Source organism: Microtus pennsylvanicus, chromosome 1 (genome assembly GCF_037038515.1).
Source record: "Microtus pennsylvanicus isolate mMicPen1 chromosome 1, mMicPen1.hap1, whole genome shotgun sequence".
NCBI lineage: Eukaryota > Metazoa > Chordata > Mammalia > Rodentia > Cricetidae > Microtus > Microtus pennsylvanicus.
The window spans coordinates 62,705,270-62,731,485 of record NC_134579.1 but is presented as its reverse complement, the minus strand read 5'-3'; the positions used below and the strand labels follow the sequence as shown (position 1 = coordinate 62,731,485).

General features: G+C 43.3%; 1 protein-coding gene across 2 annotated transcripts; it reads left to right on the top strand.

Annotated features, from left to right (window-relative positions):
- The first annotated feature begins 506 nt into the window (after nt 1–506).
- Nucleotides 507–21,082, top strand: Rnf168 (ring finger protein 168). 2 transcript variants are annotated; one of them, XM_075966869.1, is made up of 6 exons: nt 507–1,169; nt 5,875–5,951; nt 9,185–9,364; nt 11,309–11,430; nt 15,115–15,184; nt 18,651–21,082. In XM_075966869.1, the coding sequence occupies exons 1-6, from the start codon at nt 869–871 to the stop codon at nt 19,587–19,589; spliced, it is 1,689 nt and encodes a 562-aa protein (XP_075822984.1). In that variant the 5' UTR covers nt 507–868; the 3' UTR covers nt 19,590–21,082. The 2 variants fall into 2 exon arrangements, with proteins under 2 accessions (XP_075822984.1, XP_075822995.1); XM_075966880.1 differs by having other exon boundaries at nt 736–1,169; nt 18,735–19,738.
- The last annotated feature ends 5,134 nt before the right edge of the window (nt 21,083–26,216 follow it).

The following is a 26,216-nucleotide window of genomic DNA, read 5'->3' as shown; positions in this document are numbered from 1 at the left end:
CAAGAGCTAGTTCCAGGACAGGCTCCAAAGCTAGAGAGAAACAAAACTGGCAAAAAAAAAAAAAGAGTTATAAGAGGATAACTAATAAAAAAAAAATACCGTTTGGAGCTTGTTTAGAGTTTACCTTTCAGCCAGTGACTAACAAAACTTGAACCACCAAAGCCGGGAGGAGCAGCATCTGGCAGGTGGAACGCGACGGCACGCGCAGCCCCGAAAGTCCCGCCCAATTGGGCGGATCCTTGGGCAAGAATTGCTATTTTGGCGGGCAGTTGTGACGTCTGTTGGTCGCGTGTCCCCGCTCCTGCTGCCAGTAAACAGTTTGGCTGGCAGGCCAGCGGGTCTGAGCGGCTGCGTCTCGGGACCGTGGGGCGGCCAGAAGCTGGAGCGCGGGCCCTGGAGGGCTGCCTCCACCGCAACGGCGAGACGGAAGTCCAGCGGCGGCCCGCGCCCGGCTTCCGGGCTGTCCGGGGCGCTCCCGGAGCGGCGGTCTCCCGGCTTCCGGCCCTGGCGGGCCCGGCGGCCTCGCGCAAAAAGGCGGGTCCTCACCTGGTGAGAAGGGGAGCTGGAGCCGACCGGCGGCGGCGCGGGGGGCCGGAACCACGCTCCGGCCCGAGGCCGCCGCGCTCCCCAAGGAACGTTCGTCCATTCCTTTGCTGGACGCAGGGCATAACTGTTCGCGGGGCATCACAGCGCCTGTTTGTTTGCCTCCGGCCCGGGGAAGTTCAGCCCGTCTGGGTTCCAACACACCGCTGTGTGAAAGATTAAAGACCAAACCGCTCTCTGACTTTCTCCATCCGGTGGTGAGCCGAAAGACGCCTCTGATTTCTTTCAGGTGTTGACGTTAAGTAGGCCTCGTTAGCAAAGGAAGATGGCTGCAACCAAAGACGCCATCCCTTCCTTAGCCGAATGTCAATGCGGAATCTGTATGGAAATCCTACTGGAGCCGGTAACCCTTCCATGCAACCACACGCTCTGTAACCCGTGCTTTCAATCGACTGTTGAAAAGGCCAACCTGTGCTGTCCCTTCTGTCGCCGCCGAGTCTCTTCGTGGACTCGGTATCATACCCGAAGAAATTCTCTTGTTAATACAGACCTATGGGAGATTATCCAAAAACACTATGCAAAGGAATGCAAGCTTAGAGTCTCTGGGCAAGAATCAAAGGAAATCGGTGAGTAAGGTCAACAAAGTTATTTTGTTTCTTTCTTTTTTTAATCCCAAAATCGTTTAGAGAGGGAACCGTCATTTCTCTATTTTAAGAAAAGAAGGAAAAGCTGGGCGGTGGTGGTACACGCCTTTAATCCCAGAACTCGGGAGGCAGAGGCAGGTGGATCTCAGAGTTCGAGGCCAGCCTGGTCTACTAGAGCTAGTTCCAGGACAGCTAGGGCTGTGACATAGAGAAACCCTGTCTCGGAAAAGAAAAAGAGGACTATTCAGTCATTTTTCGTTGGCCTCTTCCATTCTTGGGGTGCAAAAGGCTACAAACTGGTCCCTAGTCTTTAAGCACTTTGCCTGTGTTACAAAGCCATTCATATTTTCTTCTGGGCCTTGAATGTGGTCTGTGGTGTACTCGTCTATTGTGTGTTTTTTTAAAAAAAAAAACTAATTACAAAATGTGGCCGAGAATGGCGCACGCCAATAATCCCAGCACTCGGGAGGCAGGGCCAGGCGGATCTCTGAGTCCAAAGCATGCCTGGTTTCCACAGGGAATTCCAGGACAGTGAGGGTTACACAGAGAAACGGTGTCTCAACAACAAAAAAACAAAATTTGCCATGGTATCCATTTTAAGCAACAAATCTTAAAATATAACATATGAGAAAACCCATTTCGTAGAGATGTAGATGCTAATAGTCACCCATTTGAAGTACCTCTTAGAACAGGGTGTGGTCCTGCATTTTCTGTTCCCAGCACTTGGGGAGGCAGAGGCTGGAAGGCACCTCTGAGTTAAAGGTCAGCCTGCTGTGCCTTGTGTGCTCTGGGACTACAAGAGCTTTCTACCTCGACTTAAAAGGAAAAGGTGCTGGTCTTTAACCCCAGCGCTTGGGAGGCAAAGGCTGGTGGGCCTGGAGTTTGAGGTCAGCCTGGTCAACAAGAGCTAGTTCCAGGACAGGCACCAAAGCTACAGAGAAACCCTGTCTCGAAAAATCCAAAACAAACACCGCCACCCCCTCCCCCCCAAATATTCTTCTGTAGCCCAAGCTTCCCTGGAATAGGCTGTGCAGCTGGGGCTGACCTTGTCCTCAGTTTGGGATTACACGTTTCCTGAGTTAGAACTACTTGTTAATGTCTATTGAAAGCGTTTGGAATTTTGATTGGATTGCATTTAAACTTAGCGCTTGGGGACATTGGGATTTTACCAATTATTATAAAGTCCTGTATCCATGAAAGTTATCTTTCCATTTATTTAGATCTTCAGTTTCTTTTGTGGAGACAATCTTAGTAAAACTTTGAGATAAAGGTCTTAGGGAGTTCCAGGCCAGCCGGGACTACATAGAAATATCCTCTTTCTAAACAACAAAGGCAAAAGTCACAGTATACAGTGGAGAAACTATAGAGCTGGCAGTATACCACGAGCTGAGATGAAGTATGCTAAGTTCTCATTTCTTTAGTCACTGAGATGATCCATTTGAGATATTATAGTGGGATAGACAGGAGAGGAGTAGTCGCCTTCAGAGATGGGAGGGGTAGGGTATATATATTTTGATACTTTGGTCATACACACGCGCGCGCACACACACGATTGCTCGAGGGGAACAGCAGTACGTGTTCTTTACTGAGTTATCTCTCCAACTCTCAGAAATCTCTTCTTAGTCTTAAAAAAAAAGTTTACTTGATCAATAAATAGCCAAGATATCAAGAGAACAAACGACAACCCACAAAATAGAAGCATATATTTGCAAATCATAGATGGTAAGAAATAAAGCAAGAGGGTCACTGTAAATTCTAGGCCAGATCGACCTGTGTTGTGAGACCCTGTTAAAAAATAACTCATCCGGAAAATAACCCACTTGGAAAAAAAACTCATCAGGGAGTCTACATCAGCAGTCCCAGTCTAGCCAGGACTAGTGAGATCTGTCTCAAAAAGCTTAAGGAATCCAATGAAAAGCGGCAAAGTGGTCGGGTAAGGTGGCTCATTTCTTTATACATTCCAGGACAGCCTGAGTTATAGTGAGATTGTCTCAAAGAAAAGAAAGGAGGTGGACAAAGAATTTAGATATTACTCCATTAATGATATTCATGTTACCAGCTTACTAGTCAGACACCTGAATATTGTTAATAGAGTAATTAATGTTCCATAACATTAGTCGTTAGGGAAGTACAAATCAAAACCACAAGAGATAAAGGTGATACTACAATTTCATGCTCATTTGGATGACTTGTGGAAAAGAAATCATAGAGGGTCAGCAAGAATCCCTAGATAAAAAGATGTCTGAAGGGAAGGAGACCTGCCTATCCTGGAGCACCCAAAGGAAGAGAACAGTCCAGGGAAGGGAAGCAAGATGATGGGTAAGGTACAGGACCCATAAAAAGAGCAAGAGATGGAAGAACTGAATCAAAACATAAGAGGATATTGCCAGAAACAGCTAACTTATTAAACTGCAACGTTTTATTGTAATTAGATTTTAAGCTGCCCTTTTTTTCTTTTGGTTTTTCAAGACAGAGTTTCTATGTGTAGCCCTGGCTGTCGTGGAACTTACTCTGTAGTCTAGGCTGGCCTCAAACTCAGAGATATGCCTGCCTCTGCCTTCCAAGTGCTGAATTTATCCTTTTGTTATCCAAATGAAAGTTTTTTTTATAGAAAGTTCTGTTTTCAGATATTTTCAAATTTCAGATGGTTTCAAATATGAAAAGGAAGGTTCATCTTAATTGTATTTGTAATATGAGAATGTATTAGTACAAACTTGTAAAACATATAGCATATAAGAATTAGAAAAAAGTAGAAGTGCCCAAGTGTCATCGAGGGACGTATAAACTAAATGTGTGTATGTATATGTACATACATACAACAGAATATACATACTGTTCACGCATTAGAAGGAATTGTTAAAGTTTTAACGTAGTATGAAGACTGTTCCCAGTTGTCCTTATTGAGGTGATTGTATCAAGAGAGTACTAACTTCATCAATGGGCCAGTCCACTGATAATTCATACCAAATGGGAGGAGGTGAGGCCTGTCTGGAGGAAATACACTATTCCCTGGGGAATGGCTTTGAAAGGTGTATATTGTTCCTGGTTCCTTCTGTTTCTTTGCTTCTTAGCAGCTGTCTCGGTAAGCAGCTCTCCCTTACCAAGCCTTTTCACCATGTTTCTAGCTTTTACAGGGCATAAAACCATGGGTGCAAACCTTTGTATGAGCCAAGATCAACTTCCTCTCTGATTGTTTATGAGGCATTTTGTCATAGCAGTAGTGGCTACAGGAACAAAATTAGTGGGTTTTAGATTGGAGTTAGAGACATGGTTTTTTCTTTTTTTTCTGCACAGTTTATCAGTAAGTACACGATGCTAGTTTTTTTTCATATATCATTCTGATTCCCTAATAGTGGCAGACTTCTCAACTGTATCTCTTGAAATTAATGTAACTATGAAATGACAACTTATGACTGATTGTCCAACAAATTTTCAAGCAAAGCAAGCAAAGGATTCCTATTTATCACTCTGTGTAGCATGAATTCTAATTGTTCTTAATAATAAAAACCCGGAGTGAGATATAGAGGTTAATGTTGACGATCAGAGAAACAGCAGCCAACCACTAGAGAGTTCTTTTACTTCTACCAATGCTTAGATCAAAGGGACTATCCTGTCTCTACGAATCTTCAGACTGACTACTGTCTCTATGAAACCTCAGATTGCATGCTCAGACTGAATCCCTCAGACTGCTATCTCCCTAGTGCTAGTCTTAAAAGTGTGAGCCTTCACCACTTGACTGTTTCTCTTTTAGACTGATTTAATCTCTCAGCTGGCCTTGAACTCAGATTGACCTGCCTCTGCCTCCCAAGTGCTGAGATCAAAGGTGTGTGCTACCACAGCCTGGCTTCTTCTATGACTGACTAGTGTGGCTTGCTAGGCACTCTGATCTTCAGGCAAGCTTTATTTGTTAAAGCACAAACAAAATATCACCACACTGTTGCCTGCATTGGTTTCTACAAAATGGAAATTCGGATATTCTAAGGATGGGTTTTCTCTTCTGTAGCATTCTTTGTTCTAAGAAGTCTGTGTGACTTCTGACTCTTCGTTAATGCCCCTCCAAACACTTTATCTTTTTTAATTTACATGTGTTAAGTTACGTGAGAAGGCTCAGCTGGGCCTGGTGGTTTGTGGCTCATGCTTCTAATTAAAACAGGAATCTGAGGCACAAGGATCACAAGTTGGAAGCTTGAAATTGTCTCAGTTTTTAAAGATTATTTTCCCTCTTCCTTAATCTCTTAATATAATATTAGAGTACTATTAGGATTTTTTTCCTCCTGCTACTCTGTTACTGGTTTTTTATGACTCAGGGCCTGGTACATGCCAGATGTGGACTCTGCTATTGAACCACATCTCTAGCTCTCTGCCTTTTACAGGTATTTTGGTTTGGTTTCAAGACAGGATTTCTTTGTGTACCAGCTCTAGCTGTCCTGGAACTCATTTTATAGGACAGACTGGCCTTGAACTCAGAAATCTGCCTGCCTCTGTCTCCCCTGAGTGCTGGAATTAAAGGTGTGCACCACCACCCTCCCCCTGGCTTTTTAGAGTTATTTTTATGGAGTGTGTGTGTGTGTGTGTGTGTGTGTGTGTGTGTGTGTGTAAGCGCGTGCACGCTAGCATGCACACGCCTCACAAAGTTGGTCATAAAGTTCTGTTGCCCTAATACTGTTTTCCTCCCCATGTGAAACAGTTGATGACTGCCAGCCAGTTCGTCTGTTGAGTAAACCTGGGGAGCTGAGACGAGAGTATGAAGAGGAGATAAGCAAGGTGGGTATGAAATAGCTTAGTTTTTGATTTTTTATTTTGTTGAAAATGTCTTTGTTATACTTTCAATCTCAGAAATCTCAAGATTTATATATAGTATGTTTATATAACTATCATATACTAAAATACTAGTGCTTTTTGTTTTTAGATAGGATCTTGCTGTGTAGATATTAGGTACTTACTATATATGTAGTTAGTGATGCCTAAGCATTTAAGTATAAAAATTTCCTTGATTTCCTTGGAGTTTTTACCTTTTAAAGGATGGTAAAGTGGTAGATTGTGGTTTAGTGAGGGACGCAAGTTTGTATACAGGGGTGACTGAAGCACACGGTGGGTAAAGGTTCAGCTTCCAGTGCAGCATGTGAGCTTCGCTAGTGTGATACTAGGAGGGCGCTTATGTTTTTGAGAGAAGGTCTTGCTCTGTATCTCTGTCTGTCCTACAGACTGTCTGTCTCTGTGGAACCTAGGCTGCCCTCTAACTGGTGATCCACTTGCCGTAAGCCTCCTCAGTGCTGATAGTATAGGTGACTAGCTACATTGGAGTTAGTAATTGGCTTTCTCCACAAAGAAAATAACTGATTCCTGTGTCCTGGTATTTCCTTTAGGAGCTTGAATTATTACTAACTCAGAAATAAGACTTGACAGGCCACGTGCTGGAAATAAAATACACCAGTTCAAATTTGTACTTGTGGGACGGCCTGCTGTTGTGGAAGCAAGCCTAGTGCTTCTTTTTGTTAAAGGCCAATTTCCTGATTTTCAAGATAGAGTGTCACTGAGGGCTGCTTTTCTAACCTAAAGTCTGTGTTGGTAACACAGCTAAATATGAAATTGGGCTGTGTGTTTAGCTCAGCACCAATGTACTACAGAGGGGCACACTGTGAGCATCCTAAAAGGGGTCTCTCTTTTTTTTTTTTTTGGCCAGTGATGGGGAGGGAATGAAACTTCAGAAGCAAACAAGCTCTAATGTGGTATCAGCTTTATTATGAAATAAGGCTGATCTAACAAGTAAAGAGCTATTGGCTTACAGGAAGCTCAGTTCTGTGCAGATGACAAGTTTGTTATTCATGGAGGCAGCGTCTAAAACATGGATGAATGGGAAGAGGATTCACAGTGAGTTTAGTTGGGGTCAAAAGCTGTTGTGGTAAGCATTCATTTTGAACTAGCTGCAGCAGCTGCTTCTAACTGTTAATAGAATTGGAACATTTTACTCACCCAATATGACTTCCAGAAAGACTTTTTGTTTAATTAGGAGAAGGAAGGAATTGCAGAGGGGATCTCACCATCTAACCCAGCTAGCTGGCCTTGAATTTCCAGCAGTTCACCTGCCTCAGCCTCTCAAGTGCTAAGATTATAGGTGTGTATTACCACACCCAGCTAAAGTCAAATGTTTGGGGTTTTTCTTTTTCCTTTTTTTTTGTTTTTTTGTTTTTTGAGACAGGGTTTCTTGGTATAACAGTCCTGACTGTTCAGGAACTCACTTTGTAGACTAGGCTGGCCTCGAACTCACTGAGATCCACTTTCCTCTGCCTCCCAGTGCTGGAACTAAAGGCGTACACCCCCACCACCTGGCGAGTCTTGACTTTTTTATTATACATGTGTGCCCATGCATGTAGAGTCCAGAAATTGACTTCTGGTATCTTTTCTGACGGTTCTCAACTTAGTTTTTTGAACTGGAGTCTCACGTGGAACCTCAGCTTATCTGGCTAACCTATGAATGAACACCTGGGATTCAGATGGATGCTGACACACTTGCCTTTTATGTGCTGCTGGGACTCCAAACTCAGTTCTTTATGCTTGAATAGCGTGCACTCTAGCACACTGAGCCAGCCATCTCCCCACCACAAAGTCAAGGTTCTGTTAGAAAGATAGTGGGTATGCACAGAGGAGGTGGATGTCCTCTGTCGTTTCTCTGCCCACTCCTTTTAGACAAAATGTATCCTGAACCTGAGATTTGCCTTTCTCCACCTCTCCCTCTGCCCAACTAATCAGCTTGTTTGGAAGTCAACAAGCCCCAGTGATCCTCCTGTTTCCACACACAAATAATATTGATAAATAAATAATAAATGCCAAACATGGTAGTGAATGTCTTTAGTCCAGCACTCAGGAGGAGGCAGAGGCAGATGGATCTCTGTGAGTTTGAGGCCAGCCTGGTCTACAGAGTGAGTTCCAGAACAGCAAGGACTACACAGAGAAACCCTTTGTTTAAAAAAAAAAGCATTTATTCCTACTGCATGTACTAGCTTTTTGGATGGAAACCTTGTTCAGCCTAGATGTAGTAGGAAGGGCCTTGGACCCTCTGCAAAGCAATGTGCCTTACTTACCCTGAGGATTGGATGGGCCGGGGATGGGAGGGAATAGGAGGGGAGGGAGTGGGAACTTGGATTGTTACGTATAATGAAAAAGATAGTCTGCTTTCTTTTTTAAAAAATAAATAAATAACAAAAAAAGGCAATAACAGCAGCTAGGTCTAGGGTATTCCTCTCTTGGCTCTCCTTCTGTTTTCAGAAATTCTCTCTCTTTAGTAAATCTGTCTGCTGTGCTAAAGAGAGCAGCAGTTAGGTCTGCCTTAGCATGTTACTTTCCATGAGCTGAGGAAACATTGAGTGTCTGTGTGGTACTGTGGGGGAAACTTGTGAGAACTGAGGGCAAGAGATTTGAGTCTTTGGCCAAACCTTTATTGGACTGGCTGGGGTGGGCTTCCTGAGGTAGGACCTTGAACTGCTGTTTGCCTGTGGAGATTTGAAATTTTTGCTTTCGTTTTTTTACATTTGTTGTGAAATGAGTGTGTTAAAAAATTTCAGAAAGAGCCGGGCAGTGGTGGCGCACGCCTTTAATCCCAGCACTCGGGAGGCAGAGGCAGGCGAATCTCTGTGAGTTCGAGACCAGCCTGGTCTACAAGAGCTAGTTCCAGGACAGGCTCCAAAACCACAGAGAAACCCTGTCTCGAAAAACCACAAAAAAAAAAATTCAGAAAGAATGTCTTTTATTATTATTTTTAATCTTTTTATTTTATGCATGTGGGTGTTTTGTCTGCATGTATGTCTCTGCAGGGTATATATGCAGTACCTGTGGAGACCAGAAGGGGGTATCGGATCCCTCTGGGACTGGAGTTATAGCCAGTTTTGAGCTGTTGTGTGGGTGCTGGGGATTGAACTCAGATCCTTTGGAAAGGCAGCCAGTGCTCTTAACCACTGAGCCATTTCTCCAATGTTCAAGAATGTCCTATTATTTTTAAGGTGGAGGCTGAACGACAAGCCAGCAAGGAAGAAGAAAACAAAGCCAGTGAGGAATACATACAGAAATTGTTGGCGGAAGAAGAGGAGGAAGAAAAAAGACAGACAGAAAGAAGGAGGAGTGAGATGGAAGAACAGCTGAAAGGGGATGAAGAGCTGGCAAGGAGGCTCAGCATCAGTATTGTAAGTTTTGACAGATGCCCACATTGCTTTGAAGCCTCACAACAATTTAAGTTTTTTTTTTTTTAAATAATATCTTTGTTCTATTTAAGGAGAAAAAATGTATTTTATTTTTAAAGATTGGAGGGGAGTTATATGTCATATGTGTTTGGATGTCCCCAGAGGCCAGAAGAGGACATCATCTCCTCTAGAGCTGGGGATTCTGGGCAGTGCGTGCTGACATGGGTGCTAGGAAGTGACGGGGTCCTCTAGAAGAGCAGTGAGTGGCTTTAACTTCTGAGTCAGCTCCCTAACCCCAAGACAAAACAAAAAAATTAATAGCAAACAAACTTTTATGACTAATACATTTTTGTGTATTGTTACTTAATTACTTCAGTTGGGGACATATTTATTAGTGGTACAGATCAAATCCCATACCTTGGGTATGCTAAACAAGTAAGCTATACCCTCAGCCTGATTTTATTTTGACATTTAATTTATTTAATGTATGGGCACTACCTGAGTGGCGGTCAAAGGACAACTTACAAGAGTTAGTCCTCTCCTTCCTCTGTGTGAGTTCTGGGGGTCAATCTCAGGTATCCAGACATTGTAGCAAGTACATTTACTTCTGATCCATCGCACTGGTCCTCCTAGCCTAATTCTTAAATAATATATTGAACCTGGATTTCCTTATCTTACTGTGACACTGTTTATAAAAAATAATGAAAGACAAGGTGGTAAAACATACATACACTAAAACCTAAGGGTTCCTGAACCTAGTGGCGTAGGTTGAAGCCAATCTATAGCACTGAGTTATATATACCTTGAGCCCACCTAGGCTTCTTTTAAAATATAAACTCTTAGGGGCTAGACTGATGTTTCAGCATTAACAGTACTGACTGCTCTTTCAGAGGACTTTGGTTTGATCCCCAGTACCTTACATACATGTACACAGACAAAACACCATACATGAAGAAATCAATAATAAAGTATTTTAAAAATAAGGTACAAGTTCTCATACCTACTCTAAGCCAAACTGACTTGGATTCTCTGGGATTGAGCCATGTTGAGTACTGTCTCCAGTGAGACCTAGGGTATCTGAAATACTGAGGTTACAAAACCCCTGAGTTAACTCCCCTACTTTTGAAAAATATCTGAGAATACATTTCACCAAAATGAAGTATACCTAGAATTTTTCTTTTTTTTTAAAATATTTATTTATTTATTATGTATACAATATTCTGTCTGTGTGTATGCCTGCAGGCCAGAAGAGGGCACCAGACCTCATTACAGATGGTTGTGAGCCACCATGTGGTTGCTGGGAATTGAACTCAGGACCTTTGGAAGAGCAGGCAATGCTCTTAACCTCTGAGCCATCTCTCCAGCCCCCTCTTTTCTTTTTTTTTTTCATTAATCTTACCATTAAGGTAAAATGGCACAGCTTTGTATATAACCCAAACGTATCCTCCTGTGTACTTATGTGTATTACGTCTATGTATTTGATGAGCGTGTGTGTGTGTGTGTGTGTGTATGTGTGTATGTGTGTATGTATATAAATATAAATATATAAATATATATACACACACACACATGTACCACAGCATCTTATGCGGAGGTCAGTGGACAGCTTGTGGAGTTGGTTCTGTTTCTGTCATAAGGGTCCTCAGATGGAACTCAGGTTGTCAGGCTTAGCATGAACACCTTAGCCACTAAACCATCTTGCCTCCTCCCATGGACTTTAAATCATGTCTTTTCATCTGTAATACGATGTAAATGCTATGTGAATTCCTATTGCAAAATAAAGTCTAGGTAAGGAGAGTGAAGTATGTACATGCTCAGTATTCTTCAAAGAACTTAAAAAATTCGGTTTTTGAAAAATGTTAAGAATTTTGAGTTTGTAGAATTCAAAGCTTTTTTTCATAAAGTTCTCCTTAATAATGCCTTTGTATGTTTTTCTTATGACTGAAGAACAATAACTACAAGAAAGATATTTTGACTTCTCCTTCGAGTTCCAGAAAATCAGATGCAGTCACAAACAAGTCACAAAAGAAAAATACAAACAAGCAAAAAAATTTTGGAGATATTCAAAAGTAAGTAAATATGATTGCCATTTATCCCTTGATAGCTACTGTATGCCTTTGGGTTTTGTTCATAGTGACCACCAATTCATCAAGTTTTGTTAATGAGCTTTTGTTTTTTTAAAGATTTTTTTTTTATGTGTCTGAGTGTTTTGCCTGCATGTATGTAAATGCATTGAATGTGTACCTGATGTCCTAGGATGCCAGAAGAGGGCATTGGATCCAAGGATCTGGAACTGGAGTTGTGGATGGGTATGAGCCACAGTTACGGGCCACATTGGGAACTGATCTAAGATTGTAGGTGGAGTTTTCCTGTCCCCACAGCCGTCGGAGACTTAATATTAATTGCAAATGTTTAGCTAGTAGCTCAGGCTTATTACTAACTAGCTCTCACAATTTAAATTAAGGTATTTCTATTAATCTATGTGCCGCCCTGAAGCTCGTGGTTTTATCTGTCCTCCAGCATGTCTTGCTTCCTCTCCGTCTCTTGTGACTCCTCTGACTCCAGTATTTTCTCTGCCTATCAGTCAATCAGCTCTTTATCAATAATGAAAACAACACATTTTCACAATGTACAGGATTATTCCACAGCACTGGGTCTCCATCAGGCATGTAGTAAGTTCAAGGTCAGCCTGGTCTACAAAGCTAGTTTCAGGACAGCTAGGGCTGTTACACAGAGAAACCCTGTTTCGATGTCCATTGTGTGCCATGAGGAAGGAGAGACACTTATGAGTTCAAAATTCTTTAATAAATCACCATATAAGCGGGACACTGATGGATCAGGACTACAAGACAAGGACTCGGCCTTGTTTCTCCTGGCAGCCCCACGCAGAAGCGGTGGTGGGGTCTATAAGTGCTAAACCATAAACACACCTGTGCCAAGTTACAGATACAGTTTTACCAGTCAGGAGCCAAAGATTGGAATCTGTCCTTGTATGCTCCATCACTGGCAACCAACACAGAATAGAAGCCTTTCCTTTGTTCTTTTTGTTGTTAAAAACAGCCATAATATCGTGCCACAAGGATGTGTGCTCAACTATGTTCATAGCAGCTTTTTTTTTTGTCATAGCCAGAACCTGGAATCAACCTAAATGCCCCTCAACCAAAGAATGAATAAGGAAATGTGGTACATTTACGCAATGGAGTACTACACAGCAGAAAAAAATAACAACAGCTTGAATTTTGCAGGAAAATGGATGGAGCTAGAAAACATTATTTTGAATGAGGTAACCCAGACACAGAAAGACAATTATCACATGTACTCACTCATAGGTGGTTTTTAAACATAAAGCAAAGAAAACCAGCCTACAAACCACAATCCCAGAGAACTTAGACAACAATGCAGATACTAAGAGAGACTTACATAGATATAATCTACATGGGAAGTAGAAAGTAGAAAAAGACAAGATCTCCTGAGTAAATTAGGAGCATGGGGACCTTGGGGGAGGGTTGAAGAGGGCAGGGGAGCAGGGAAAAACGTGGAGCTTGATAAAAATCAATTAAAAAAAAGAGAGAGAAATTAGGGGCATAGCAGATTGTTCCTGTTCCCTTTGAGGAGATTTTTTTTTTTTTTTGAGACAGGGTTTTTTGTGTAGCTCCAGCTGATCTGGAACTCACTCTGTAGATCAAGCTGGGCTCAGATTGAGAGATCTGCCTGCCTCTCCCTCCTGAGTGCTGAGATTAAAGCTGTGTACCACCACACCTGGCAAGAAATCTTCTTTTAATGTAAAAGATGAGGACTGGCAAGACAGCTCAATGGATAAAAGTACTTGGAGAATGAGCCTGGCGATCTGTAGATCCCTGGAAGCCATGTAAAGATGGAGAGAGAACCGACTGCACACAGTTGTCCTTGGTGCACACACACAGTGGCAAGCATGTGCTAACAGAAACTTCAAACCCATCGTACACACACAGTATGTAAGAGATAAGAAACTGAAGTCTAGTTTAAGGAGATATGAAGAAGAGGCTCCATAGGGAGGGAACTTTATAAAACCAGACACCACCACCCCCTTCCGCCAAACAGTATGTATATGTGTTTTAAGCTTTTTTGGAGGAATTGCATGTATTTCACACACACCCTTTTTTTTTTTTCTTTTTTGAGACAAGTTCCTCTTGTATAGCCCTGGAACTTGCTCTGTCAGGCTCAGGCTGGCCTTGAGCTCACAGAGATCTGCCTGCCACTGCTTCCCAAATGTTGGGATTGAAGACCTGTACCACCATGTATATTTATATACACATGTATATTTTAAATTGCACCAATCTTCAGTATTTCCTATGGAATTTCTGCATGTCAGAATAACCCTCTGAATTACGATATAAAATATTTACACAAATTCCAGGCATGTTGGCACATGCCCTTATTTCCCACATTTTAAAGACAGAGACAGGTGGAGTTCTGAATTCAAGGCTGGTCTATATAAGGATCTCCAGGATAACCAAGGTTGTATGTATATTATGTGACCCAGTCTCAATAAAAAAGAAGACCTCCCTCCAAACATTCTCATGTATTTCTCCTTGCTTCCTTTGAATTCATGGCCTCTTTTTTCATTAATTGTATTAATTAATTAAATGTTTCATTAATATGTATTTATTTATATACATATACCTAAATCTAACCTGCTCAGTCTGTATGTTACTTGTATGCATGTTTTCAGGGCTGACCAGTTGGTACTAGGTAACCAGTTATTGGTCTCTTCCCTGGTAAAAACTATTTTTCCCATTCTTGGCATTCCTTGGTTGCTTGTATAGTTCTTCGTTTAGATTGAGGTCTTGTGTGCTTTCCCCCACCTACTTTGGCATGTCAAAATTATGAAATTATAATCTGAAAAATAAAAGAAAAAATAGTGGACATACACACAGAAAAAAAATTTGTGATCACTCTAGGTCTTTCCAGTGATAATCCTTTCCTGTTGCTATGATTCATATGGTTCTTACATGTTTATGTTTCTATTCGTCCATAAACCCCCCCTACCCCCAGAAAGGGTTTCTCTGTGTAGCCCTGGCTATCTCTAGAACAGACTGCCCTTGAATTCAGAGGTCTGCCTGCTTCTGCTTCCTGAACACTGGGATTAAAAGAATGCGCCACCACTGCCCAGCTGTAAGCTGTTTCTTTTTTTGTTTTTGTTTTTAGAAACAGGGTTTCTCTGTAGCGTTGGAATCTGTCCTGGAACTCTCTGTGTAGACCAGGCTGACCTCGAACTCACTGAGATCTGCCTGTCTCTGCCTCCCAAGTGCTGGAATTAAAAGCATGTATCACCACTCCCAGCCTAAAATGATACTTTCATTAATTTTGAGAAACTTTGTGGTCTCTATTATTTGATCCTGTCAGCCTTTTAAGTTCTATCCAAGAATGATGAGATAAATAATATGACCTTTTCTTCCTATTCTATTTTTACACTAAAATACTGTACTGAACTCCCCACCCACACCCCCACACCCCATGTTCACCCTCTGCATTGCTAGGCAGGAAGCAGGAACCTCCAGTTGCTCGCCAGGCACTCTGACTGTCCTGGAGTACTCACGGTTTCAGGTTGTGTCTTAAAGTTGACCTGAGACCTGGAGATGTAATCTGCTCCAGTAAATTAAATATCCAGCAAACATGCCACCTTTAGGCATAAGTGGTTCAGTGTACCTTTAGCATTGAATTTTTTCAAAGCATTCAAGTTTTAGTAAACTTAACTTTTTTTTTTTTTAAAGATATTTGTCACCTAAATTGAAGTCTGGGTCTGCAGCTGTACATGAGGAGGATAAAAGCTGCATGTCTAAGGTATGTTGGTGACCGTTGATTCCTGCTGTGGGTTACTAGAACCTGTGCTGTCTTCAGCTCACTTTTTCTTCAATGAGCCAGGAACAGATACTTTTGCCTTTGTTATCAGAGAGGCTCTGCCATTGCTGTCAGTGGATGCCTTCAAGACAGAGATTTTTTTGTGTGCCCCTGGCTGTCCTGGAATGTGCTCTGTAGATCAGGCTGGCCTCAAACTCACAAGGGATCCACGTGCCTCTGCGTCTTGAGAGCTGGGATTAAATGTATACACCACCATACCCAACTCATATTATTTATTATTTTTTTTATGTGCGTTGTGTTTCATCTGTGTGAGGGTATAGGATCTCCTGGAATTATGTATACAATATTCTGTCTGTATGCCTGAAGGCCGGAAGAGGGCTCCAGACCTCTTTACAGATGGTTGTGAGCTGCCATGTGGGGACTGGAAATTGAACCCAGGTCCTCTGAAAAATAATTCAGTGCTCTTAATTACTAAGCCTCATATAAATGTTTTGCTTGTATGTGTGTGTGTACAACATGTGAATGTCTAGTGCCCAAGAAGGTCATAAGAGAGCATTGCTCTGGAACTGGAATTACAGGTGATTGAAAGCTGCCACATAGGTGCTAGGAATCAAATCTGAGTCCTCTGCAAGAGCAACAAGTGCTCTGACCAACTCTCCAGCTGAGCTCTGTTTCTAAATATAGGCAGCGGCTGGAATTGGCTCTGGGCAAGGGTTTCTAATCTCTGGTAACGTGACAGCATTTACACAGCTGAAAAGAGCACCTCTGCACCCGTTTAGCTAGAAGACTTTAAGGTGGACAGCAGTACGCTTTAGAAGGGCTGTGTTGAAGGAGATCCTAAGCACTGGTCTAAAAAGTAACACCAGGGGGCTCAGTGGTTAAGAGCATTGCCTGCTCTTCCAAAGGTCCTGAGTTCAATTCCCAGCAACCACATGGTGGCTCACAACCATCTGTAAAGAGGTCTGGTGCCCTCTTCCGGCCTTCAGGCACACAGACAGAATATTGTATACATAATAAATAATAAATAAATAAATAGTAACACCAAACAAGAATGTGGCATGCAAACGCCACGTCAAAGTGCCTTGTGGGCAGGATGGTGGGACCTGTAATCCTTTCACATAGGATGCTGGAGGCTGTGGCCGAATGACTGCGAATTTAACCACATAGCAAGTTTCATGCCACTCTGGACTATATAGTATATAGTAAGACTCTGTTTCCAGAAAAGTCAGTTATTCCTGGGAACATCCCTAGTGTACAGCTCTCAGGGGTCTTGGAAGGAATAAACCTAGTCAGAGTTATAAATCACTTCAGGCTTTGGCTTTTTTTTTTAATGTGTGTATTTTGTCGGGTGGTGGTGGTGCACACCTTTCATCCACTCAGGAGGCAGAGGCAGGCGGATCTGAGTCCGAGGCCAGCCTGGTCTACAGGGCAAGTTCCAGGACAGCTAGGGATACACAGTAAAAAAAACTCAGCCTCAAAAAACCAAAATAAATAATTTTTAAAGGAATTGATGGTATGTTTTGCCTCCAAGTATGTCTGTGTCCGTGGTGCCTATGGAGGCCAGAAGAGGGCGACAGATCCCCTGAAACTGGAGTTAAAGATGGCTGTGAATTCTCATGTGGATATTGGAAGTTGAATTTGTCCTCTGGCTGTGCAGCCAATGTTCTTAACCACTGAATCATCTCTCCAGCATTGCAAATTAAGTTCTTTACCTAAGGGCTAAGTAAAAAGAAAGTGTATATTGTGAATCTCAAATTTAGTGTTTCTTTTCATGTTTAACGTAGACAACAAACCTCAGTGCTAGTAATAGTACTTACCTTGAACTACTGATCTTTTTGCTTGCACCTCGTATGTGTTGGAGTTTTGAGTGTGTACCATATCTTGGTGTTATGTGGTACTAGGGCTTGAATCCAGAACTTCTAAGCAAGCATTTTGCCAATTGAACTACACCCCCAACTCTTGCACATTTGTTTTTTGCTTTGGGTTGGTTTGTTTGTTTTTAGGCAAGGTCTTAATTCTGGCTGTCCTAGAACTCACTATGTAGATCTGGCTGGCCTTGAACTCACAGAGATAGATAAACCTGTTTGTGTCTCCCGCTTGCTGAGATTAAAGGTGTTCAACACTACTCCCAGCTCACACTTTTGTTTTTGTTTTTTTGGTGGTTTGGTTTGATTTGGTTTGGTTTGGTTTGGTTTTTCGAGACAGGCTTTCTCTGTAGCTTTGGAGCTTGCCCTGGAACTAGCTCTTATAGACCAGGCTGGCCTCAAACTCACAGAGATCCGCTGCCTCTGCCTCCTGAGTACTGAGATTAAAGGCGTACGCCACCACCGCCCCCGCCCCCTCACACTTTTGTTTTTTAAGTATTGTAATAATCTTGTTACAGTTCCCCTTGTAAGGCCATGTACCTCAAGTTTTGCATTTAAAGGTACTCTTTGGCCAGGTGGTGGTGGCACATGTCTTTAATCCCAGTACTTGGGATGCAGAAGCAGGCAGGTTTCTTTGAGTTTGAGGCCAGCCTGGTCTACATAGTGAGTTCTGGGACAGCCAGAGCTGTTACATGGAGAAACCCTGCCTCGAAAAACAAACAAAAAAGCCACAAACAACTTTCTGGCTGTCAGTAGAAGAGCACTAGCCCAGAATGTGGCAAGGTCTTAGGTTTGGTCCCCAGCAACACCAAAAACAAAAATCCTTTGCAGTACAATGCCATATACCTGTAGTCCTAGCATTTGGAAGGCTAAAGTGGCAGAATCTCTTTTCCACAGTTTCAGATCAGATCAGTAAGTTGTCAGACCCTATCTCAAAAAGATTTCCTCAGAAGAGATCCACATAGTCACTTCGTTAAAATACCGAAGAAGGACTGGAGCGATGGCTCAGTTAAGTTTCCTCAGTGTTCTTCCAGAGGACCCAAATTTGGTTCCTAACATTTACTTTAACTGACTAACTCCAGCTCCAGGGGATTCAGTGCCTTCTCTGGACATTTGCACTCATGTTCATATAGCCCCTGACACACACGTGAACACTTAAGAAAGATAGAAAGATGAAAGAGGCCGAGTCCCTATGCCAGCTATTGGTCATATGCTGAGTATAGTTGTGGAGCTTATTGTAGGTTTTCATGGGAGTGAAATGAATTGTCCTAGCTGGGCGATGGTGGTGCACCCCTTTAATCCCAGCACTCAGAGCTCTGCGAGTTTGGGGCCAGCCTGGTCTACAATAGCTAGTTCCAGGACAGGCTGCAAAGCTACGTATTGAAACCCTGTCTCGAAAAACCAAAAAAGGAATGAAAAGAACAAGAGAAGAAATGGGGAAGGAAAGGTGGGAGGAGGGGGAGCAAAGGTGACAAGAACATACCTTATTAGTAACATGTGATAGTGTTCACCTATGGTATCAATGTAGGAGGTTTATATAGTACGGTCTCCCTTTATGTAATCAGTAATTTTATTTTCTGCAGGAAATTGACAGTAGTGACATGAAGAGCCCTGGGCGGCAAGACACAGAAATTGAAAAAGATGATATGCCAACACTTTCTCCGCAGGTTTACCTAGAAACTCAAGAACAAGGTTTGGGGTCTTTAGTAGAGTCACCTGTGCCATGGATGTGTGCCAGGGATGTCGAACAGTGCCTTGAAGGAGCAGCTGAAACACTATCAACCAATCCTGATGATATATGTGTTGTAAATCATGAGGAAACTAAAGCCAAAGTGTCCTGCTCTAACGAAGCTACAGTTAAGCCTTGTGGTAAAGTAGAAAATGAGGAGTGCTCTGTGTCAGGTATGACCCAGTTAGCTGATGGTAACGGAGTTCCAGAAAGTAGAGTGTGTCATCTAGTGGTTGGAAAAGAGATTTCCGAAGGAGAAAACCAGGAATCTGTGTTTGAAGCAGTCATAGATCCATGCTTTTCTGCAAAAAGAAGGAAAGTATTCCTCAAATCCTCAGATCAAGAAGAAACAGAAGTGAATTTTACACAAAAACTGCTAGATTTGGAGCGTATGCTTTTTGAGAGACACAAGCAAGAAGAAGAGGACCGATTGTTAGCATTGCAGCTTCAGAAGGAGGTGGATAAAGAGCAAGTGGTGCTCAACCGGCAGAAAGGCTCCCCCAATCAGTACCAGCTGCGCACATCTTCACCCCCAGACCGGCTGCTGCACAGACAGAGGAAGAACTCCAAAGATAGGAACTCCGTCAAGCAGACTGATGCAGAGCATTCAAAATCTCAGAGGAGCACAAAAGATGAGTATAGGCAACCCTTCAAAAGCACATGGAAGGATTCAGTTAATGGAAGAAAGATGCCACATTCAGCTAAAGATGATTGTAGTAATGTATCTAAACGCACTTATTCCCAACAGCCTAGTAATTCACAGAGAAGTATTCTTCAGATGTTTCAGAGATGAACCAAGCAAAGCATGGGTAAAGAGAGTATTCTGTAATCTAGTAAAGCTGTATTGTAAAACTAGCACTTTTCCATCATAAGATCTTGAGAGGTGTGTCATCAATTTCTGCTAAGCAAGCACACTTACTCTTGTTTTAAGGTGTGGTTACAAGGAAGAATTTACAAATACGTTTCTGCAAAAATCAGTGATAAGGAAAGGTCCTTACGAATTGTTTCTGTTATTAATATGTTATTAATAACTGCTATGCTCTGACTGCAACAGTCTTTACAGGTATAAGAATGCCTAGGCTAGGACATCTTCAGGTGCCATTTCCTTTCCAAAACTCTTTCGGCCTTTCTTTTGTTATGAAGGGGTGAGGAGCCTAACACTAAAGTAGTTCATTCCCGTACCTGCTTTAATCTGAGCGTTCTAGCGTTTCCTGTGATTTAGGGTGGATCAGGATCTACACCAACTCGTTGACAAAAAGTCTGCTCGGTTGCTAACACAAAAGGGTTGCAGAGTGGGATGGGGCCGAGTGGTGGGTTGGCAGTTAGGGTCACTGGAACTGTAGCGGGACCTGGGTCCAGAATGGGCAGAACATTCTCCTTCATCCCTGTGACAGAAATACTTTGGGTCTACAGCTTTTCACACCATGGTATCTTGGCAAATATTGGGATATTTTTACTGATCTAGAGAAAGGAATTTACTACAGGAAAAGTGTACCATAGGCTTCTGTTGGATACCCTGCGTTACCACCCTCAATGCTTACTGGCTCAGACTTTGTGTTTGTGTGCAAGGTAAATCCAAAGGGAACTGTCTTTATCTTGTGAAATTTGAACTTTTACTGTTACCTTTCCTTTCGTTAAGACAAATAACTTTTCAGCAGACCATAGTTCCACTAGCATTTCTTCTGGGTCCTGGCGTCCACTGTTAACACAGTGAACTCACTGTCCTGCCGCAGTGTTTGACTTGATCCACATTTTTGTCATTTGAGTTTTTCTTCCAAGTTTTAAGATTGTTTTTATGTTTATCTTGGTATTTTTTTTTTAACTTAATGCTTTACGTGTTGGAACTCTAAATTTAAAGTTATCACATGGAATCTTTGTGGAATAGTTCATGACCAAAGGGACGAAGAAAAACAGGTCACAGAGTGCTATGGTTAGAATTTATACATTCCCCACCTGCTGCTCTGTGGGGAAGTTGTCTTGACTGAAGTTGGTTTTTAGATTTGTAGTTTTTCCTTTAACCTTTCTGTTGTTCCTGTTTATGCCTTTGTGTTAGAAAGTATTACATTTTTTATTGGTCATTAGTAAACTGTTTTTTCCTCATGTGGAAAACATTCAGTTTTATCAGAGTATTAACACTGTGCGGATGCTGAAAATCAAAAAATTAAAAAGAGGCCAGGCGTGGTGGTATATGCCTAACTAATCCCAGTACTTGGGAGGCAGAGGCAGGGACATCTCTGTGAGTTCTAAAAATAAATATAATTAATTAAAAGAATGATTAATGAAAAATTGACTCATGTTTATTTTACTACACTGTAGTAAAAAAAAGAATGGCTACAAACCAGGTGGTACATGCCAGCCCTATTGAGGCTAAGGTATGAGGATTTTTATTTGGTGGCTGAGCTGGGCTGCATATAAGACCCTGTTTGTGGTGCTAGAGGGGAAACCCACAGCCTCACGCATGCTAGGTAAGCATTCTCTCACTGAGCTACATTCCTAGCCCAAGTGAAACTCTGTATCAAAAGCCAAAACAAAAGTTGGCTACATAAAAATTAGAAGTTACACATTATAGCAAAACTACCATAAAACTTCAGAACATAGTTGCTGGGCATTGTGGTGCATGCCTTTAATCTGAGCACTTGAGACAGGCAGGCAGATCTCAGTTCGAGGCCAAGCTGGCCTGCATTGTTTCAGGACATCCAGAGCTACATACAAAAACAAAATTTTACATCCATTTATTGGGCAGGTAGGAAGCTGTGTGCTGCAGCATGCTTGTGGAAAGGAAGAGGGCAGCTTGGTTCTTAACATGTAGTTCTTAACATTGGACTACCAAGCCATCTTGTCCTACAAGGCATTTTTAATAAAGATTAATTTATGCAGGAGAATTAAGAGAAAAGGCACAAGCCAGGTGGCGGCGCACACCTTTAATCCTGGCACTGGAGGTCTAGGCAGGCAGATCTCTGAGTTCAAGGCCAGCCTGGTCTACAAGAGCTAGTTCCAGGACAGCTAGGACTGTAACAGAAACCCAAAAGAGAGAGAGAGGAAAGGCACAACAGAGAGTTTCTCAAAAATGCTTCTTTTGAATACTTTGGAATTCTGAATCATGTTGAAAATAACTAGTCAAAGTAACATTAAATGTTTTTAAAATACTCCATATTATTTAGAAAGCTCAGCTTGTACTACTCCATCTGGCCACTTTTTGCTATGTTTAGCTTTTTAATTTTTTATTAGAACATGCATAATGGGTATAAAATGTATGCCATTCTCATACATGAAGGGGGTGTACATTGATCCTGTTCATAGACCCTGCTACCCTCTTAACCATGAAGAATAATCTGGCCTTCCTTGAGCTTTTGGGATCCTCATGTTTCTGCCTTTTTAGCATTTATGTAGCACCACAAACTACCACAAACCACTAGTTATAAAAATTTTAAATTAGGAATTATTTTCAGCAAGGAAGAATGGAACATTGAAGTTTTTGGATTCTTTTGTTTTGATATGTCTTTAAATCATTTGAAACAAAGTTTTGACTTTCCAGATCTGATAGTGACAGACCTGCTGCCCTGGTGTGAACAAAGAACTGGATCAAAGGTGCGCACACCTTTAATCCCAGCACTCAGGAGGCAGGTGGATCCCTGTGTGTTCCAGGCCAGCCTCACTTACAAGAGCTAGTTCCAGGACAGCTAGGACTGTTACAAGGGAAACCCTGTCTCGAAAAACAAAATAAAACAAAACAAAAAAGCAGAGGCTGGAGAGATGGCTTTGCAGTTGGGAGCACTGGTTGCTCTTCCAGAGGTCCCAGGTTCAATTCCCAGTACCCACATGTTGGCATACAACTATCTGTAATTCTTCTGGTTTTCTTGGGCACCACCCACATGTGATGCACAGAGACACATGCAGGCAAAATACCTACATATGCAAAAGAGGTAAAAGAAAGTGAGCCCACAAGGACTGTTTCAACAGTGGGTTTTCAATTTGGAGATTGGCTGGCTGGGTAATCTTGGAGTGACAGTGTGTTACAGCTCTTAGGGGAAAGGTATCTTGGCATTCTGGAGCCAAGGACTATCATAAAGTCACACTGCACAACTGAAGAACGTCCCCCTCTGCCTCCCCAGAGCAGAGGTTCCCTCCCGGACCCCCGGAGTAGGCACAAACCACAAACACCTGTTTTTACAGAGAGATGCTTTATTAAGCGGGGGTGAGGGTGGGGGATTGGCTGCTTTCTGATTCAGAAAACAACAAATGACCTTACAGGCCTAAATTTTAAGAAAGAAGGGGGGGGGGTGTCTGTGTTAGAATGGGCTAGGACAGCCCGGCAGTGGTGGCGCACGCCTTTAATCCCAGCACTCGGGAGGCAAAGGCAGGCGGATCTCTGGGAGTTCGAGGCCAGCCTGGTCTACAAGAACTAGTTCCGGGACGAGCACCAAAGCTACAGAGAAACCCTGTCTGGGGGGGGGGGGAGGAGAATGGGCTAGGACACTGGTATATTTTGATTGGGTATGTTAATTAGGGGAACCAAAGGGGATAGCTGGAGCTCAGGAGGAAGTGGCCATATAAGGGAATAGACCTGATGGCTGGCTTTTAACAATGCGGAGGAATTGGGGGAGAAGGGCGAGAAAGACCTGCTAGAGCCACGTGCTCAAGTGGGCCAAGTGGGCCGGTGTCCCTTCAATAACAAACCTTACACAAAAGAACTATCGGGAGAGACACAAGAGGGTGGCTGCCTCTGCTAAGGCGAGGAGCAGCAGGAGACTGAGCAGGAGACAGGCTTGGGGGGTGGGGTTCGGTTTTGTGGGGCTTGGGTAAGGATTGATGTGATTTCAAGTCCTGGACTTGTGGTGAGCCCAGGGATTGGTGAGTTTGAGGGGTTGATGGATTTTTTTTTCGTTCAGGAATTGGTGGGTTTCAAACCCTGGAAGTGAGCTCAGACTTTTAACCATACAGGAGAACACTGAAGCAATCCAAGCAGAGGAGCCCAGGGTGTGGGAGAGAATGCACCTTGCAGATCTCTGAGAAGGAAGAACGTCCCAACAGTTGCTTGTATCTTCGAAATAGTTCCATCAGTTTACTCCTAGAAGAGCTGGAGGGCTTGGGAGGCTGCAGTCAGGCTGGCGCTACGGTGACAATGAGAGCGCAAACAAACCGCAAGGAGCTGGAGCCGGCCCTGCTCAGCCACAGCTGTAACTCCAACGCCAGTTCTGGGGAATCCACCGCCCTCTGCTGGTCTCCACAGACACTGCATACATAGTGCGCATCCAGGCAAAACACCCATACACATAAACATTAATAAAATATAAATAACACCCTTTTCTTTGGGTGGGAGGCAAAACAGGGTCTCATCTAGGCTGGTTCGGAACTTGTTATGTAGCTGAAGACGATCTTAAACTAATTTTCCTCAATATCTCCAATTCTGGGATTACAGCTGTGTGCCACCACACCTGGATTCTGTTTTGTTTTTTTACTCTTTTGGCTTTTGAGGGGGGCCGCCACTCAGTTCCCAGATAAATCACACATGGAGTCTTATAAGAGTCCTGCCTTAGCTTGGCTTGTAGCTAGGCAGCTTTTCTTAAAATATTCTGTCTACCTCTTACCTCTGGGCTTTTTCCTTTTCTTACTTTTGTATATCTTACTTTCACTCTTACTCCGTGACTTGCTGTGTGGCCGGGTGGCCGGGTGGCTGTGTGGCCGGGTGGCCGGGTGGCTGTGTGGCCGGGTGGCCGGGTGGCTGTGTGGCCGGGTGACTGTGTGGCCGGGTGGCCGTGTGGCCGGGTGGCCGGGTGGCCGTGTGGCCGGGTGGCTGTGTGGCCGGGTGGCTGTGTAGCCGGGTGGCCGGGTGGCTGTGTGGCCGGGTGGCTGTGTGGCTGGGTGGCTGTGTAGCCGGGTGGCCGGGTGGCTGTGTAGCCGGGTGGCTGTGTGGCTGGGTAGCTGTGTAGCCGGGTGGCCGGGTGGCTGTGTGGCTGGGTGGCTGTGTGGCTGGGTGACTGTGTAGCCGGGTGGCCGGGTGGCTGTGTAGACACTATGGTTGCCGAGACTTTAATAAATCGTCATGTAAGAGGTCACTGATAGATCAGGGCTTCAGGACAAGGCCTCGGGTGCTTTGTTTCTCCTGACAACCCCGGGCAGGAGCAGAAGCAGTGTTTATAAGCACAAAAATCACAAACATTTGTTCCAAGTTACAGTCACAATTTTCACCAATCAGGATTTAGAGAATAGAGGTTTCCTCAAATGGCCCATTATTGTCAACTGGCATACAATGCAAGCTTTTCAGCCCAACCAATCAGACTCATTTGTTCCTTCTGCTGTTAGGAACAGCCACAATGTTTCTAGAGAACTAAAGATGCACAACTACTATTTGTATGGTTTAAGGGGGAGGTGGGTCAGCTACTAGAAGGTTCCCAGCTCCCCTAGGGCTTGGGAACTTGAGCTTTTATTTCACCCTGCAGGTAATGGACTTTAAAGCCAAAATGACAGTACTTAGGCTGATGTGGGAGGGTCTTCTGTCTATGTGTTACTTTCATTGGTTAATAAAGAAACTACTTTGGCCCTTTGATAGGACAGCAGCTTAGATAGGCTTGCTGGGCTGGATGAAAAGCAGCCTGCTTGCCTCCTTCTACATTAGGCCAAGGTGCGTTTGCCTGCTCCTTTCACAGATTTATTTGATCAAAGCAACTCCCAGGTGAGTTCTCCAGTCTCAGAGATTGAGGCTGGAGATGCCACACTCCTGAACTAAAAAGCAAGGAGATTTTATAGGTTGTAGGTGAGGGGTGATGACAGGTTTGTCACAAGCTGGGTTTGTGTCCAAGTATGGTCAAAAGCTGAGTGCTTAGGTAGGGACTTGGATGACTGGCAATTTCAGGGGGGATAAACTGCCATAGCCACCAAGAATGGGGAACTGGGCTTTTTGGTGCCTTTCCTTTGTTGGGAGACTGAGTGGGCAGGGTTCAGAGAGAGAGAGACCGGAATGGGCTTTTCAGATCACGAAGCCAATCTGGAGGCTCTGACCAAACAATTGTTTTACAATCCTATCTTTGTTTCAAAAGTTATTATAACCACCTGCTGCTTATGACTACCTTGCTATGACCACCTTATTATGTTCTGCTTATATAACCCTGCTGATTTGCCTACCAAATCCCCCGTTTGGAAACTCCCTACCCCTGAGTTAAAAGCCCTTGTCTTCTCCATGACCAGTGCTGATCTCTCTCTCTTTTTTTTTTTTTTTTTTTTGGTTTTTCGAGACAGGGTTTCTCTGTGGCTTTGGATCCTGTCCTGGAACTAGCTCTGTAGACCAGGCTGGCCTCGAACTCACAGAGATCCGCCTGCCTCTGCCTCCCGAGTGTTGGGATTAAAGGCGTGCGCCACCATCGCCTGGCAGTGCTGATCTCTTTGAACCCCAATTTTACGAAAAGTCCATGTACGTGGATTT